General features: G+C 42.7%; 1 protein-coding gene across 2 annotated transcripts; it reads right to left on the reverse strand.

Moving 5' to 3' along the window:
* Positions 1–1,796: 1,796 nt before the first annotated feature.
* Positions 1,797–15,004, reverse strand: PTGER4 (prostaglandin E receptor 4). Of its 2 annotated transcripts, none has more exons than XM_061393653.1 (3): positions 14,419–15,004; positions 13,033–13,960; positions 1,797–3,732 (listed from the first exon to the last, which is right to left on the reverse strand). In XM_061393653.1, the coding sequence occupies exons 2-3, from the start codon at positions 13,915–13,917 to the stop codon at positions 3,139–3,141; spliced, it is 1,479 nt and encodes a 492-aa protein (XP_061249637.1). In that variant the 5' UTR covers positions 13,918–13,960; positions 14,419–15,004; the 3' UTR covers positions 1,797–3,138. The 2 variants fall into 2 exon arrangements, with proteins under 2 accessions (XP_061249637.1, XP_061249638.1); XM_061393654.1 differs by having other exon boundaries at positions 13,033–13,954; positions 14,419–14,979.
* Positions 15,005–19,160: the final 4,156 nt, after the last annotated feature.

Consider the following 19,160-nt stretch of genomic DNA (forward strand, 5'->3'; position numbering starts at 1 on the left):
AATTAAAAAAAAAAAAAAAGAATCAGCTAGAATCAGCATTCTGGGTGGTGAACCTGAAGTAAAGGATGAGTGAGTATACCTTGACTAGTATTGCAAACTTCTGAATAAGACTTTGTTTCTCCTCGCATGAATATGGGTGATGAATATATTCATTTATATATAAATCTCAATATCATCTTTGCTGACAAAGGTCTGTCTAGTCAAAGCTATGGTTTTTCCAGACCATAAAGAAATCTGATTGCCGAAGAATTGATGTTTTTGAACTGTGGTGTTGGAGAAGACTCTTGAGAGCCCCTTGGACTACAAGGAGGTCAAACCAGTCCGTCCTAAAGGAAAGCAGTCCTGAATATTCATTGGAAGGACTGATGCTGAAGCTGAACCTCCAATACTTTGGCCACCTGATGTGAAGAACTGACTCATTGGAAAAGACCCTGATTTTGGAAAAGAGTGAAGGCAGGAGGAGAAGGGGATGACAGAGGATGAGACGGTTGGGTGACATCACCAACTCAATGGACACAAGTTTGAGTAAGCTCTGGGAGTTGGTGATGGACAGGGAAGACTGGCGTGCTACAGTCCATGGAGTCGGACATGACTGAGCAACTGAACTGAACTGAAATGTTGTCTCATTGTCCATATACATGGAAGAAAAATAACAAGTAAAATAGTCTCTGAAAACATTGTGTTTAGTCTTTGGTTGTTGTTTAGTTGCACAGTCGTGTCTGACTCTTTGCTACCCCATGGACTGCAGCATACCAGACCTCCCTGTCCCTGACCATCTTCCAAAGTCTTTGGTTAGCATGGTAAAATAGAACACTTTAGAAGGTTTTGTTTTGTTTTTTCCTTTTCCATTATGGTTGATTACAGGATATTTTTTTTAAAATGTATTTATTTTTTAATTGAAGGATAATTGCTTTACAGAATTTTGTTGTTTTCTGTCAAATCTCAACATGAATCAGCCATAGGTATACATATATCCCTTCCCTTTTGAACCTCCCTCCCCTCTCCCCTCCCCAACCCACCCCTCTAGGTTGATACAGAGCCCTTGTTTGAGTGTCCTGAGCCATACAGCAAATTTCCATTGGCTATCTATTTTACATATGGTAATGTAAGTTTCTATGTTACTCTCTCCGTACATCTCACCCTCTCCTCCCCTCTCCCCACTGTCTCCATACATCTCACCCTGTCCTTCCCTCTCCCCATGTCCAACAGATCTTTTCTAAGCTAGCTGAAAATCACTAAGCTATCAGGTCTGTGAAAATGGCAGTCTTGATTTTCTGGTATCATTCAAAAACATCTTTTAAAAATTGCAAAAAAAAAAATTATAACCCCACTCCGGGAGATTATTGCTGCTCAAAGTATGTTCTCATACTGGCAGCATCACTATACCTAGGATACAGCACAGAGCTACTGAATCAGAAAGTTAGTGTTTTCACGAGCTTTCCAGATGACTGATGCATGGTAAAGTTTGAAAAGCAGAGGTCTAGAGAATTTACAAGTAGGAAAGGCCACAAGTCTATGCTAATGTTTTAATAATGAACATTTAGATTCTTTACATGTAGCAGGTTAAGCATAATACTGTCTCTGCTACCATCCATACAGACTGGTCATTTCGAGCACACTTTGCACCCAGATCTTGGTTTCTAAATGCCATTCTTTATTAAGTGGCTCCAAGGCTTTGTGCTATTCTTGCACCTTTACATTGGACATTATTTGTAAAATAAAGAAGTTAAAATATTTCAATTTCAAAAGATGGAAGATGACCTGAAACACACAAAAATCACACAGGTTTCCAAAACTGATGATATGGAACTCCAATTGAGTGTATTTATTTATTATAATCTCCAAAATAATTTCAGTTGGCACAACTGCTTCTTAAAACCACATTACTATCAGGCTCAATTTAATTACAACCAAGCAATTCACAAAGACATTGTAAGCAACAAAACATGCTCAGTATTTCTTTGAGAAAGGTGCTTCAGATATGTGTACAGCATGGCTGGGCATTACACAAAACTTTTAGAAGATGATTCTTACATGCCCACGTTTTGTACCTCTTCTGTTGTGACATCTGTGAAAGGCTAATCCTTCCACACCTCCCGTAAAACCCTTGATGGTGCAATCTGCCTTTCTCTTAAATTTTAAAGAATATTCTAAGTCATTCCTTAGGAAAGTAAAACTATACACATTTCCAAGGGGGAAAACAAGCTGCTTACTTTTTATATTATACACTTCAATTATGGGTTACTAACACTTTTTAAAAGCTTTGTTACATTTTAAAAAGTACCAGCTAATGAAGACACAAGTACAAAATATTTATCAGCACGTTAGGTTGTCCTGAAATCACAGTTTTCTGGATAGATACATGCAGCATCACTAAACGTTTTTCACTATGTATTACACATAGCTTGGAAAGAATTTTAATATTTCGGCCTGTAATGTCCATGTCTTAAATAGCATTTTGCTTTATTACTTTAATAGTGCTAAACTCTTTTAAAAATTTGTATTTATTTTATAGATCTGACTCACTGAATTTTCAACACCATGGCCTCACCTTGGTTATGAAAAAATATCTTAACATCTGCAACTTCAGTTGGTTATACTAGGGGGAGAGGGATTACCACAACTTTGTTATACCTCGTATTAACAATAAACCTTCTCACAGAGAAGAAAATACTTTAAATACCTTAAATCATATTTACAACAATAAAATTCACATTTCATGCTTTAGTGAGACCCTTAAATCATCCACAAGACAGTCCTTTATGGTTTATTGGAATAGAGCCCTTCTGTACATGGACTTCTGCTGTGTGCCACATATAAAGCTCTTGATTTTATGAAAATAGCAAAACTTATGCTGTCCTCCTGTCAAGTAGAAAAACTGAGGGTACATCTTCCCAGCCATGAGGTTGTCACCGAAACGCTATTATCACAGCGAGGTGGCAGCCAAGGCTTCGGACCTCAGGACCCAGAAGGAGCAACTCGTCTGTCTGCAAAGTGCTCAGAAGCCCGGGTGTTCTCTACTGTGCGTGATAGGATGAAAAGAGCCCTCTCAGCACTGGCCAAACAGCTCGCTGATGTGTCTATTGCACGGGATCTTCGAAGCTTCCAGAAATAGTGCTGTATGTCTTCCCTTTACTACTATATACATTTTTCTGATAAGTTCAGCGTTTCACTGGGAAACGTGACTTGCAGGGAGCTCCCCTTGGGGGCGGGCCCAGCCCTGCAGCTCCCGCCAACCTCGTCCACCAGTAAGAAGCTCTCCGAGTCCTGCCCCTGTGAGGAGTCTGAGGTCTCCGATATTCGCAGAGTCCTAAGCGACGTGCTGTCTATTTGGGTCAGGCCCACGCCGGGCACACCGGGCAGCAGATTCCTGCCTCCCCCGAGGCCGTTTTCACTGAGTTCTGGCGTGTACAGGAGGGTCTGCGACGTGCTGCTGATCTCCTTCAGCTCCCGGGAGAGGAAGGAGCGGGAGTGGCCGGACACGGCGGAGGACGTCCTTCTGCTGTCTGAGCAGTGCGGCCCCGAACGCTCCCGGCGCGACCCGCCGATGCGGCAGAAGAGGCATTTGATCTTCTCTATGGCTTTACTGAGCACTGTCTTCCGCAGGAGGATGTATATCCAGGGGTCCAGGATGGGGTTCACAGAAGCAATTCGGATGGCCTGCAAATCAGGGTTTTTGCTGATGACTGGCTCCAGTTGTGGCCGATATAACTGGTTGACGAACACTCTCACCTGCGAAAAGGAGATGTCCACGTTTAGTGTTTAGCATTCATTCATCAACTGGGAAAAAATTCGCATGCAACGTCTAACTTAGTAACCCTGTTGTGAGTGCTTAGTCGCTGTCTGTCCGACTCTGCGACCCCATGGACGGTAGCCCGCCAAGCTCCTCTGTCCATGGGATTCTCCAGACAAGAATACTGGAGTGGGTTGCTACGACCTCCTCCAGGGGATCTTCCCGCCCCAGGGATCTAACCCAGGTCTCCCGCATTGCGGGTGGATTCTTTACCGAATGAGCCATTAGCTCATTAGCCATTGGCTGCCCTCTTTTCTGTTAGTAAGTGCCAAGAGGGGACTTCCCTGGTGGTTCAGTGGTTAAGACTGGTATTTACAATGGAGGGGCCTGGGTTCAGTCTTTGGATGGGGGAACTAAGATCCCGCATGCCTTGGAGCATGGTCAAAAAAATTTAAAAAGTTTAAAAAAGCGCCAAGAGCAGCATATATAGAACCAGGAAGACCACCGATTACCACTTATCGAGTTAGTATAAATTTAATATATCAGTAACTACCTTATGAATATCTTCTCTAGGTCAAAGATGGATAAAAGAATGCAATGGGTGTACAGGAGACATAGGCATAAAGAATTTTATTAACTTCATTTCTGTGCTTTCTCACAGAATAGTGAGAAACTTTTAAACTTGGAAATTTAAACCAATATTTGAATCTATTATCATCTAGAATGGCCAGAGAACAGTTTTTATTTAATCTAATGTTATCAACTCTTACTTCAAAAACCTTTTCCATAACCAATTATGTGTCAATAAACAATAATAAAAGAAGAAAAAAAGAAAATCTTTCCCAGTTAGTTTTTTTCCCCTCTAACTGCATTCCTCACCTAGATTATTGCATCAACCACCAAACTAACTTTCACACCTCCACTTCCTGTTCTCTCCAAACCATCCTCCAAACTGCCACCAGAGATTATTTCTCAAATGCAGATTTGATTATGCTACTCGGCTGCTAAACCTTCAATGGCTCCCTGCTGCTTGGGAACTATAGTTCTGTTCAACACCTGTCACTCTGAATCCATCCTGAAGCCTCCACTGGAATCCACCCCTCCTTTCTATCTCTGGAGCATTGTAGAATAAACAGCCAGGAGCACTCTGGAGAGACCAGACTCACTGAAGAGAGTATAAATTTGTAAATTTGAGGAAAACTATCATTTTATTCCTTAGTGGAAAGGTACTTCTTATTTTCTCTCTTTTTAAAAATTAAAGTACAATATTATGTAAATGACAGGTGTACAGTATAGTGATTCACAATTATTAAAGGTAATACTCCATTTATAGTTATTATATAATACTGGCTATATTCTCTGTGTTGTACAATATATCCTTGTATCTTATTTACTACCTAATAGTTTTACCTCTTAATTCCCTACCTCTATATTGTACCCCCTTCTCTCTCCCCACTGGCAACCACTAGTTCGTTGTCTATATCTGTGAGTCTACTTCGAAAAAGCACTTGTAAAACATACACTTCCATATCTACTCCTAAAGAGTAGATCTTAAAAGCTCTCATCATGAGAAAAACATCTTGTAACTAAGTGTGGGGATGGATGTTAATTAGACTTATAGTAGTGATTATTTTGCAGTATATACAAATATCAAATCATTATGCTATGCACTTGAAATAAATATAATGTTACATGTCAATTATATCTAAATAAATATATGTGTATATAAATACACACACACAAGACACACACCAAAAAACCCAAAATTTTACTGTTAAAGGATGATGATGCTATCTGAGTCTTACTTCTAATTCCACCAGGATCATTATATAATAATCTCACAATAATTCGTATAAAAACAGTGGTTTTTAAGATAATATAATTATTTGATAATTATTACTTGCTATTAGTAATTATTTTAGGTCAGGGAGAAGTAAGAGGTGAGTCTCACGGCCAAGAAAGATGCATTAAAAACCATAAAAAGAAGAAAGAACTATAGAAGCATAGCTGGAGCCATTTAACCAAGGGCAGATATGTCTAACATTAAGAAGAGTTGATGACACTGCCACTTTGTCATACAGTATAATAATATTTATGGTGTATGAATCACTAAGAAAGAATAGGGATATTTTAGATTTATAACAGACTGGATAAAAAGAAGTCTAAAACATGTAAATAATTCTCATTAATCTGCAAAAGTCAACTTATATGAAACATTTCTAAACGACGCTAGATCAGTGGGGTGTAACTGTATTTCCACTTCTTCCTATACTGGAAGACCTCAATCAACTACAGGTATATAATCCTTTATCAAGAAGTTGCTGTTGTTTCGATATTCATTTGTTTTGTTTTCAGTTGCAAAACCTGAACTGACTAGACCATGATGCTATTTATAACTTTATTTATTCCTCTTGATGTGAATATTCCCATGTTTTGCTCCAGAGGTCCCTTTCCAGTTTCTGATGGGGATATTACATATTGTATGTGGATTACTAAATTACTTTTCTAAAAGCCAAGAAATTCTGAATTTAAAACACACTTGGTCCTAAATATTTTGGATAAGCAATTACATACAGCCCTGTAACTCTGATAGAATAAAATGGTGAAATGGCTCTAAGATGAAATTATTCCCTTGATCTCTGGAAGACAGCTAAATAAAAAGTGTACTAGAATGAACAACAGTATATGATGGCTACTCTTTTTTTTTTGGCCCAAACCACACAGCATGTGAGATCTTAAGTTCCCTGACTAGGGACAGAACTCACACCCCCCTTCAGTGAAGTTCCTATGATGACAACTCTTAAAATATTTTTAGAAACTATGTTTGTATAAATGATTCTACCAAGACAAAGGATGACTGACCTTCTGTCCTTTCAAAAACCAATGGAACAAAGCATCTTGATTCCTTCCTACCATACTCTTCATTGAGGTTCTCAGCTGTGCCTGGGCACAGAGATTCCCTTAGGTCTATGGACCTTTTCTCAGATGAAGTGTTACTGAAACCAGGAAGTTTTGAGAACCTTATTTAGATCCCCCACCCTGTTGTGGCTGATTCTGGCCTGGGCCTCAGGTCTCCAAATTACTTTCATGTTGCTTTTTCTGTTTTACCAGGCTAGCTAGCTTTCTACTTAAGAATTATCTCCTGACAATGGAAATATTGGTAAAATACAAAGCATGAGGTCTATATTTTACTCACATCACACAGTAGGTTCTTAAGGGTAAAAGAAATGATGGATTTAAATCTGGATTTAGTATCAGGCCCTCCCCTGAGTGTGCTGCTGCTAACTTGCTTCAGTGGTGTCCGACTATGTGCGACCCCCATAGACGGCAGCCCACCAGGTTTCTCCATCCCTGGGACTCGCCAAGCAAGAATACTGGAGTGGGTTGCCATTTCCTTCTCCCCTCTGAGTGTAGCCTCTAGAAAAAACCCAAGGCAGGATTTGGGTGAATTTGAGACTTTTAGCCAGTAGGTGGCAGTGTTGCTCTACTTGGGAGCTGGTCCCACAGCTCTCCCTAAGAGGTTTGCCCAGCCACTTCAAGACCCTCTTTCAGAACAGAATTTTAAATCTAAAGTTTGCATTTCTTAAAATTTTAACATTGAAATACTTCATTGGTAGTTGTTTCTCCCACCGCTTCCTCGAGGGAAACACATTTACTACTGAAAGGAGTAAATTTTTTTAACACCTGAAATGGCTATAGAAGGAATGAAATTTGTAGCTATTTAAGGGAATAAACTAGGAGTTACCATTTATTTTTTTAAATTCCTATGACCCTTCAGAAAAGTCAGTGTTGTAAAAAATAAAATTAATAGTGAAGTTTCATAATCAAGGTGACAAGTGGCAAGGAAAGAATTATTTTGTGGCTCACTTCATGCTCAGTAGTAATTGAAACTATAAGGGCATGAAAAGGAGCCTTATTTCAGTGTTCCATGGTGTGTGTGGGCGGGGTGGGCATACAATTAATATAAGCTAGTGAACCTGGTCATTTCATGTCTTCTCAGGAAAGCAGAGCTCGTGGGGTAGCAACAAAGATGAGTATGAAAAGCAACGTTCCAAATTTAGATGAAAACACTCTCAAAAGCTGGTAAAATGATTTGAAAAAAAATGAAGACGGAGCTTTCCTTTGCAGCATGATCTCAATGGAGACTGACTTGAATAGAGGAAAAAAAAGACAAAAGTGAGCAAAAGCTCCACACACTTCACTAGATTTCAAAATAACCACAGCCATCTCTGCCTCACTTTAAAGGCTGTACTTGATTTGCTTCCCCAAGGGGGCAGACCCCAGATTAGGATGGGACCATCCACAGCAGGACTCCATCGTCACGAAGGGAGGAGAGAGCACTTTTCTGCAATTCTTGTCCAACAGGCTCTGTATGTTACACCAATAAACGTGTTCAGGCAGTTTTCAGCGTTGGAAGAGCGTGCTGCTGAGAAAACCGAACCTCTGAGTGGGAGGCGGGTGGGGAAACACCTTAAAAGAATTCACTGAATACAAACAATGTATTTAGTCTCTTGCAATTTTATTAGTCTATTTCTTCAGTAGCTGCTGATTTGCACATGTAGCTTATTGTTAGCACTGGCATACATGACAATATTCTAAACTTTTGAGGACGGCTAGAGATTAGGATTCAGGAACATACCTTGGAAAAAATATGATAAACCCAAAATTAAGTGTGATGACGGGAAAGCTATAAGGAAGGCTGCATGTTGTAAAGATAAATGCCCAGTTCTGTTCAAATCCTGGCTCTCTGCTCCATATAATTTATAAGCAAAATCATGAAAGGGCTTAGTACAAATATGTGGAAGCTTGGCTACTGTGGAATATATCAATAATATGAAAACCACAGCTTAGAGGTTGCTTTGGGGTATAGTTAATGACGAGCATAGTCTCTAAAACACATACTTCCTGTTTAATGAATTAACCTGTTGGCAGGGAATGTCTAATTGAAAAGGAATGTTGAAATTTTGATTAGACTGATTTGGGAGTTGACTGTCGACATAGAAATGCTTTCCAATAAATGACGAGAACCTGTGATTGGATTTGTGTGTGCTCCTTGTTCTGTTCCGAGCACATGAAAGGAATGTTCTATGTGTGATCAGTTATCTAACTGCCCTGTGAAGGGTCTAAAATTGACACAGCTGTTACTAGAAATTCTTCCCACCTCCTTTTTTTTTTTTTTTTTTTATTTAGTGACAAAAATCTCTAAGTAAAGGAGAGTGGAGAGAGTTCTTGGCTGGGTGGTGGAATGAGAGAGCTCGGTTCTCCTTCCCTCCGTATCACTGACCAGCCATCTAACTGCAGAGCAACTGCTTTACCTCTACGGGTCAGTGTGTACATTGAAAATTTACTTCTGAAGTGTTTAGTTTCTTTGAACCCTTAACTTTGAACATTCTAACAAGAACCTTCAAGAATCACTTCAGCTCTGGGAGGAAGAGATCTTGTTAGCAGATGTTCCATAAAATCAAGCCTTGACAGGTCAGCAAAGCATGGTGAAAAGAGCCTTAGACTAGGACTCACTCCCAGCCACCCAGGAAATAGCACGAAATAAAGTCATTATCTGCAGTTGAGGAATCTGAGGTGCAGAGACAGAGAAAATATTGGTCAGCCCTCTTTTCTTCCTAGAGCTTTTTTAAAGACTCAGAGGAGAAGCAGGGAAAACAACCTTACTTTTATGTGCTGCTCCACAGTCTTCAAGGTACTACTCCTGGATCTGCAATTTTATGTTCTGGTTAAAATTCTGCTTTTGGGAATTGCTACTTTTTAAAAATTTAGCCAAATTTACTTGAAAAAAAAAAATCCTTCAGGTTCTGCTGTAATAGTGCCTGGATTTATGGCATTCTTCATGCACCTATGTGATTTTTAACTCATCTGGAACCCCATCAGTTTCTTTTAGTTTCCACTTCCAGTCTGCCCGCAGTAAACAAAAGTGTATCTACTTACACAGTTTTCCTCTGCTCTAATAAACCTTTGGCGATCAAATGCTGATGAAGGCTTATACAGACAACTAGTTTATAGTAAGGAACCAAATAAACACTTAAAGGAAGCTATTTTCCTAAGTTTCACTCCTCCCAGGCAGAAAATGAATCAAACTGGCCATTCTACTTTTAATAGAGGTGAAGGCTTGCTACTTCAGAGTAAGAAGAAAGAAAATAAAAGAAACAAGTAAGCAATAAATACTGCCATAGCATGCCTGTGCATGGGGGAAAATGCCTTTCAAATCCTGTAGTGTAACCGTTTAGCCCTGAGGCCAAAGACTGGATTACAATAATGTCTAACATTAGTAACAAAATTAGGTACCAGACATTGATCCAGCTGCGGCATTTAACACCAGGACCTTAGGCTGTCTCACTTGCATATTTCTAAAGAATTCATTCCCTTTTATTTATTTTGAGCATAAACTCTTTCATTTCTTTAGCTTCTCTTGTATTTCAAAAGCCAGAGACTGCTTATAAACAGAACAGACAAAATGACATTAACCTTGTCCCACTAAACCTTGTCATGCAATGTTCCCTGTTGATTGTATTTACATCTTTTCTCTTCATTGCTTATGACTCACTTTAGAAAATTTTGCAACTTCAGCACAGTTCTTCATATAACTGCAATTAATTTTTCCAACCTTTCTCAAATTTCCATTCCAAATCTATTTTATGAGATATATATATTTTGGAGAACAAATTAAAATTGACTTTTATACTAAATTCAATACCAACTGCCTTCTAAGAGCCACTGTCGTTTCTCTTTCTCTGGTATCTGAAAGACAAAAATGTGGCCGCTTTGCAGTGATGCTTGTTTTCCTTATGTATTGTAAGTCAAGGTTTGTGAAGCTGCACATAAAGTATACTTGCTCTGTTATTTCCAAGGCATTTTAAGTGTTTGGAAGGGTTTGATTTGCCTCCAATAGGATTACCAACCAACTTGATTTGATAAAGTTAAAAGAGATTCTTCATTAGTTTCCTTGAAACTGAAGATAGATCTGACTGTTTTAAAAGTCAGAGTTCAGAAATTTTCAACTCAAATTACAATATGAATGTGAGAAATGTGGAAAAAAAAAACAAACCAAGAAAGTTGTAAAAGTGATCCAAGGAAGGCTAGAGCTGTGAATGCTTCCCTTTTAATTCTTTCAGTCATTGCTAAACTGTGGGCGGGTGAATAATATAATGACATCATTCTTATCATTAATTTACAATTAGATCTATTCTGAAGCTACCATTACTTGTATGATTTCTTATTACTTCCAAAGGTATGTCTATGTGATTATTTCTCAGCTGAGCCATTTTCAATTTGCAGGGTAAAAAGGTTAATATCACTACACAACACTGACTTTACAAAGAGTAGACAATCCTTGTTAGTTTAGATGTGGTCAGTCTGCAAACCACAAATATAACTCCTATAATTTCTTGCCTCTTGTTCCTCAAATAATGTCAAAGGCTTTGTGATAAATGGCTTTGCCATCAGATCTACCATTTCAGCCCATAAGAGGCTTTGAAGAGAACAGTTCATCTGTGACTGTGTGGTCATCAACAGCTTCGCATGCTTGCCTCCAACCAAAACACAGTTTAAAAGTTATGTGCGTGTTGCTAAACCTCTAGCTCTGATTCCTCAGTTCTTTAAAGTGGATGTTCTGTAAATAACAACCACTCACTCTGGCATTTACTGTTCTGTAAAACATAAGGCAGAGGCCACAGAAGGAGGCCCCAGCCAGAGAGTTGTTTCTTCTAAAATCTCCCTCTATTCTAAAGGTGCCATTACAGACAGTAAAATATGTTTATGTGGCTCAATTAACTCTCTAAATTATCCTGGGTCCTGGGAGGGTTTAAAGGCCCTTCTGGCCAATTATATTTACTTCTGTTTATACAAATTGGCAAGAAGCTACTGTACACCGGCTCTCCACCACCTTGGAGTTCCATTTACAGATGGAAGGAATTTTATCCATCTGTAATTTTATATAATATTTTATATTAAAATATTTTGTTAGATATAACATCAATTTTATGATATAATATTTTTATCTTAAAATCTCTGAATAGTATTAGTAAAGGAAAAGATGGAATAATAGCCTATAACATTTATTTTCTCATGCTCCCAATCAGCATTCAAAAAAAACAAAACCAACTTTTTCAAGTTGATAGTTTAGAATTTCCAGGAATGTGGTGTTTTGAGATATAGAAAAACTCGACTAGTTGCTTTCATGAGAAACTCTAGATGAAGTATTATGTGCATCTGCCCATGGGTTTCTAGTGCAAAGAGAGGAGAGCTAGGCAGACTTTCAAACTTTCTGCTTGTAACATTTTAAAACATTTGAAAAGTTAATGCACAGGCAATGTTAAAGAAGATGGTGTCCTTAAAATAAAGCGTACCAAAACGCAAACTCACACACACTGTTTTGAAGGCCAAAATTAGAAGTGTTCTAGGAGGGAGACATGACGTCATATTACAGAAGCAGCCTTGGGGTTAGATTGGTCTGAGGTTCATCTCAAGTTGCAAAGCTTTGGCTTGGCAATAAATAAGGTGACCATCTCTAAAGCCCCATCTCTCTAGAAAGGCACTCTATCTCTTACAGTTGAGAATGTGAATTCAATACCCCAGGTGCATCAGCCTATCCTCAACAGGTCCCCTGAAACACCTTGCTTTCCTGGCCCCTAGAAAGAATGAAGCTCTGGGCCTTGCCCATGGAGGGCCACATGTGCACCGAGACGTTTTCCTGGGGGACTCACTGCATGGCAAAGAGCAAGGAATTTAGCTTGACCGTCTAGTTCTGCGGGATTATTTTAAGCAAGTAGTTCCCAGTGTAAAGTGAAGGAGTTAGACCAAAATGCATCCAATATCCCTTCAAGCTCTAAAATTCGACATAAGCTACCAAAAGAAAAATTTTTAAAAAGGACATAAATCAGAACACTAAAAACCCTACAACTGTAAGGAGTGGACACCAAAGAAATCACCGGCCCCGATGGTTCGGATTCCGCCTGAGGATGGGGCTCAGTCATACTACAGCGGTTTCCTCTCTACATCCGACGGAGAGCGCGCCCGTGTTCTCGGAAGGCTCAAGGCCACTGTCAGGCAGCCTGATGTAGGGGCTGTCCCGGGAGGGAGAGGAAACTAGGCTTTCGGGGAAAGAAACTCGGCGATGTAGGGGAAAAGCACCTGCTGCACCTAGTTAGCGACGGGGCCTAAAAAGAGCCTGGGCGTGGGGACCCCACGGTGGCCTGTGGCCGAGGAAAGGGAGAGCAGGGAGCGAGCGATGGAGGAGGAAGGTGGACGCAGGAAAAGGGCCGAGTAGGACCCTGGCCCCTGCCACTCACCACAAGCGGGATGGAGCAGATGAGCACCACCAGAGAGGTGGCGATGAGTAAGATGACCATCTGGATCTCGGCGCCCGCGATGCGGCGGAAGCTCCGGCGGCGGCGAAAGTCGCTGAGGCGCGGCAGGGCGGGGGAGGAGGCGGCCGGGGGAGCCCGGCAGGCTGTCGGGGCCAAGGCGACGGCGGCGGCGGCCGCGTGGTGCTGCTGCTCGGTGCCCAGCGAGGTGCGGCGCATGAACTGGCGGTGCATGCGGAGCAGCGCGCCGCACACGAGCACGTTGCAGAGCACGGTGGCGAGGATGAGGAAGGAACTGAAGCCCGCATACATGTAGGAGAAGGCGGCGTGCGCTGTCACGTTGGTGGTCCAGTCGATGAAGCACCAGGTGGCCGGGTACTGCAGCCGCGAACTGCCCAGGCCCATGCTGGGCAGCGCGCAGAAGAGCACGTTGGACGCGTAGACCGCGAAGAGCGTGAGCCCCGCCAGCCGCTTGTCCACGTAGTGGCTGTAGAAGTAGGCGTGGTTGATGGCCAGGTAGCGCTCAATACTCATCGCACAGATGATGCTGAGCCCCGACAGGCCAAAGAAGAGCAGGATGAAGGTGCTGTATTCGCACAGCGCGTGGCCCCCGGGCCATTGGCCCTTCAAGTAGGTGGCGATGGTCACCGGGCTCACCAGCAACGTACCCAGCAGGTCGGTGACCGCCAGCCCGCATACCAGTGTGTAGAAAGTTGTCTCCTTCTGCTCTTTGCGCGACTTACAGAGCACCACGATGGCCACCAGGTTGCCCACGACCCCGAAGATGAACATCACCGCCGGGATGGTCACTGGGCTGTTCAGTGGGTTGGAGGCCTGGGAGGATGATGCATTGGTCCCAGGGGCGGTCATGGTGGTGGCCGACGGTACACTGCCTTGGACTGCAAGGCTGGGTCTGTGGAGAATAGGAGAGAGACGAAGAAGCGATGAGGAGAAATTATCACCTGCAAAAAGGTGTCAGACCCGCTCCCAAGAAACAATATGCTGATGAGAGATCGGGGGGAGCAACTCGATCCAACATTGTGGACTGTAGCCACTTACCAACTCAGCTACCTAAATCTCCAGGCTCCGGATAAGTCCTGCCGGCAGCACCACTCTACGGGCATTAATATTTATACGTTGATACGGTCTTTCTCTCCTCTCCCCAACCCAACTCATTCCATTGCCAAGATGAACAAGACCTATCTCAAGGGAAAAGTGGCTTGCTCGTTTTCCCGACAGATTCTGAGTCAATAAAAGTCTCGCTGAAAACAAGTTATGGAAGATAATTTGAAGAGAGCACTCTTCATTTCCTGGCTACGCTCAAGGGGCGCCCGCACCGCTCTCTGCCCAGTGCCCCCAACCCTGTCTCACCTGTGGAAGCCGCGGAGGTTGCAATTACGTAAGCCCCCAGGGTCAAGCCTCAGATGTCCTGGACAAGCCTTCAACCTGCCCTCAGCCGTGCCCTGCTCAATGTGGAGCTTGCCAAGCCTCTGCCTTCTCAGAGCCTGCTCTCGGTGGCTGCCAGTTTTCCGGAACTGGGGTCAGTGGTCAGCTTTCAAAAACTTGGAGAAACAGAAGGGCAGCGAAATGGGTCAGTGAAGCCTGATCATGGATTGCTTTTTTCCTTCGTCTTTTCCTTCGTTTCTTCAAAGACGATCTAAGCTTTGCGGAGCCCGCGGGAATCGTCCGTGGGCGGACAGCTCTCAGGTGTGCGGCGCAACGCGCTGGTGGCACCGAGCCTGGGTACCGGGCTCGGGCAGCCCTCCTCCCCAGCCCAGGGCAGCGCGGGCGGCTACCGGGGCTGGTGGGTACAGCCGAGGCCGCTTCTGACGCCCTGGGGGCGGCTTGAGGTCCCCTCTGCCCGAGGCTCTGACCTGGGGCGGTTCATCTTCCTCTCGGGCTGCCGGGTTTCCAGCTCCGCTCTTGCCAGTCCAGCCTCTGTACAAACTTTCCTGCAGCTTCAAGTTTCCCTGGTGGGGGCGGGGCCACACAGCGCGCGGCCTGGGCGCCCATTGGCCAGATGTGAAGTGGGTGGGGCGCTCGCTCGCTCCTGTGCCGGGCGAGGAAGCGCTGCGGGCCGGAGGGCGGGGCCCCCGGCGGCGCGGGTCCCACCGTGCCTCTGCCCGCTGCTTGCCTGCGGCTTTCCAGCCCACCGCGGGGCTGGGATGGTGGAGGCTTGGCCTCCCTGCTCCAGGCAGGTGGTGCTGAAAGGTCGCGGTCCGCGGGGACCCTGGGGGAGTCCCGGTATTCTCCTGTGCACCCTCTTAGCTACTTTGAACTCGGCATCCAGGGCGGACAGCTCTGAAACCCTCATCTTTTCTTCCTCGCTGCCTCCTTCACCAAGTGGGCTATTTCTCGCACCTTCTTCAGCCGAGTTGCAACATCTGGGTGCTGGGAAGGGAGGTCAGCGGCTTAGGACTCTACCTAGGAGGTGTCGAGGTGTGTGTGTGTGTGCGCGCGCGCGGCTCTGGGAGGAGAAATAGGGTGCGTGCACGAGTGGCCCCGGATCAGAAGTAAGGGTGTGCGTGACTGTCGTGGTGGCTGGATGGAAGAGTGGGCATCAGGATTAGGCGGGGAAACGACGAGGAATCCATCCTCTCACCACGAAAGGAGTTCGTTGGCAGTGCCGAGACAATTAAAAAAAAAACAATAGGTGAGGGGGTGGGGGGAAGCCGGGACAGCAACGTCTTCGGTCGCAAGTGGCAGAGACTGCGGCTGCGGAGAGCCGGCGCGCGGCCCTCCAGGGAACGGACAGTGACTGCGGAGGGCTGCCTGTCGAACCGCGGAGACCTTTGTCCTCCTTCGGGGAACTTCTCCGCCCCGTGAGAACGGTTAGACTGAGTTTCGTGTCTGGGCTCGGTTAACAGTCGGATTTAGACACCTTCACCATGAATGCTTGGAAAGGCTGATACTGGGATTGTTTTCAAGTAAAGGAATTGTCCAGTCACTACCTCACCGGTCAACTCTTGGAAAAGCCTATTTGCTCTACCTTTTAATCTTTGAATTACAATTTGGCTTCTTCTCGTTATCCCCTTCTTTCTATTTTACTTGCTACAGTCAGAACTGTTCTATTAATATTTTACTTGCTAAAGTCAGAACTGAAAACTAAAAAAAAAAAAAAAAATGATTGTAAAACTTTATGGCATAATTATAACCGCTTCACCATTTTTTTTAAACCGTAAAGTGAGATTGTGTGAGCCTTCATAATTTCAGTTCCTAGGATCTCTTTCCCGAGGTCGATACATGCATTTTAAAATAATGCATCTCCTCACAGGATAAATAACTTGATCCTTTTATATGCAAAAGCGGGCACTCATGCCTTTATTATTTCGTGAATGTACAAAACTAAGAATTTATCTGGTGCTCCAGTTATTCTCAAGTGACACAGTAACAAACGAGTAATAGGAGGAACAAAGCATTCCAGTTTTCAGCTAATTACAGGACGTAATTGTATAAGACACCATGCGATATATTGATATAACATCAATCTGTTGTTTGTATTGTTTCCACATGAATATCAGGGGTTCGGAAAGAAACACATTTGGTAGCAGATGTAAAAAGAACTGATGGAGATCCGTCAGTTTCTCAGAGCCCTAATCCAGTATAACCACTTCTGTTGTCTGTGCTTCCTGTTAAGTAGTAAGCTCTAGGATTGTGTCAGCATTGAAAAAGGAAACTGCACGTTCTACCCCCAATCTTTTGTGACCACATTGCATCACTGTCACCCTGTCAGGTGGTTGTTAGTAAGAGTTTGAAGGGGAGGTGGGAAGTTCCACTTATAATCACCCTCTGCTAATAAAATTTTTTTTCCAGTTCTCTTTGCATTTGAAGTTCCTAAAATGGAGAACAATTTGAGTTGGTCCTTGTTAACTTTTCATGATGAAGAGTATTTTAAATATAAAAGTTGAGGCGCTCTGTTGAGAGAATTAAGATTAGAGATTTTAGCACATTGCTGATAAACTGGACTTGTTACCAACAGAGCTGTTTTTCTTACTACTCATTTGCATTCACTTTCCAAAGTAGCTTTACGAAAATGAAAATAAATAAGAATCCAGAACATCAGACTGAAAAAATGTTAGGAGGTTTACCTCTACCGTCTCTTGGTACATGATTCTTAAAACTTAAGTTTAAGCCTTCAAAAGTAGAAGTTGAAAATTTGGAAATGAATATTTTATTTTCTTTATTTGAAAAACTGGGACACTGTTGTTCAGTGTCCCTCACACTCTCCTGGGAATGTACGTTGCGAAAGAAAACAAAGAATCACCATGATTCTTTGTCATTTGATTCTTTGACAATTCTTGTCATTGTTTGTGTATTTTATGAAAAAAAATTTATTCTAAGCATTGATTTATTTCCTCTCTTGCCATTTCTGCCTCAATCCCTACTCTACACTGCAAGTCCCTGTTTCAATTCTGTCATCAAATCCTCCCTGAAGGTTTGCACTAGTCCAAGAATGGCCCCACTGATCCTTTTGATTGCTCTCTGCTAGCTAATTACTGGACTATTCTTTTAGGTCAACATCATAAGGCAGGAACTCTTAAAAGCAGAGTCCACTTGGAGGCTACCAACTACATTCCCTTTGACTAGGTTGAATCTTCCTTGAGTCAAAAGAATGGTTAACAAAGAGGCTAGTTCCTGGGAGGAAGGTAGCAGGATGAATCAGATCTGGCCTGGACCACATACTGAGGCAAAGCTGGCCAGACCTTAGAGCATTCCTAAACAGCTAATATTCACGTAGCAAAGCCCACACAAAACCTGAGCATTCCTAAAGAGCTAGCATTCACGTAGCAAAGCCCACACAAAACCTGCTCTGTGTCATTCAGGACTGGCCATTAGATACTCAAAAAGGTGAAAAAGGTGTTGATCTGGTGCAGATAACCCAGTGCCCATGGCCACATCTGTCTTCTACATGCTCACCCAACTGGTTTAGTAAATTACAAGTATGACATTAACCTGATGTTGGGCATGAAAAGAGGTCCATGATTGTGGCTTTGGTCTCTCCCTTTTTAGCGGTGCATTTTAAATGTGCACCTAATTATTTTCATTTTCCAAGCATAAGTTTTGTGCTGATTCTGCTGCTTAGGGCTGTTATACATGTTAATACTGTGATTGACTCCTCAGCATCTTCATGTGGGCCTAAATTACCACTGTGGAGGCTGGTCGCCACCAAGTGATTGCTTCAGGCTTGCTTCTTCTCTGACAGTTTCACTCATCAAAGTGACAGCTTTCTACCTTTTTATTCTTCCCCTCTTCTTTTTCCAGACAGGTATTTCCACTGCACTCCCATTGTAAACTGGGCTAATGGACAAAGAAAGAAGATTATTTAATTAATGTTGATCATTTTTAAAAAGAAACTTTTTGTTTTGTATTGGAGTATAGCCAATTAACAAACAATGTTGTAATTGTTTCAGGTGAACAGTGAAGGGACTCAGCCATACATATATAAGTGTCCATTCTCCCCCTCAAACTCCCCTCCCATCCAGGCTGCCATACCACATTGAGCAGAGTTCATTTACTATTCAGTAGGTCCTTGCTGGTTATCCATTTTAAATATAGCGGTGTGTACATGTCAATCCCAAACTCCCTAACTATCTTGCTCATTTTGGAAGGTACAGGTGGAGAGATAAAGTCTTATAAGTCCAGGTGTCTCTTCTACAGGAAGATGGACATGCTGATTATATTTTAGTTTCTTCTCACTTCCCCCGAATTGCTGTATATTTTAGCACTTCAGAAAATACACAGAGACTCCCTGGTTTAGTCATCAACACCCTTATTTTCTATAGCTTGTTGACTGCTTTCCACGGAACTTTCACAATTGCATTCAAAAGTGAAAGAAGAAAATGAAAAAGTTCGCTTAAAGCTCAACACTCAGAAAACTAAGATCATGGCATCCAGTCCCATCACTTCATGGCAAATAGATGGAGAAACAGTGGAAACAGTGGCTGACTTTATTTTGGGGGGCTCCAAAATCACTGCAGATGGTGACTGCAGCCATGAAATAAAAAGACGCTTTCTCTTTGGAAGAAAAGTTATGACCAACAGCATATTAAAAAGCAAAGACATTACTTTGCCAACAAAGGTCCGTCTAGTCAAGGCTATGGTTTTTCCAGCAG

Source organism: Bos javanicus, chromosome 20, assembly GCF_032452875.1.
Source record: "Bos javanicus breed banteng chromosome 20, ARS-OSU_banteng_1.0, whole genome shotgun sequence".
Lineage (NCBI taxonomy): Eukaryota > Metazoa > Chordata > Mammalia > Artiodactyla > Bovidae > Bos > Bos javanicus.

Bases quoted from the DNA above. Each gene is read 5' to 3' on its own strand.
- PTGER4 (XM_061393653.1), bottom strand. From the start codon at position 13,917: ATGACCGCCCCTGGGACCAATGCATCATCCTCCCAGGCCTCCAACCCA. The intron at 3,733-13,032 runs GTGAGTGGCAGG...TCCTTTTCGCAG, and splicing joins TCTGCTCCATCCCGCTTGTG to GTGAGAGTGTTCGTCAACCA.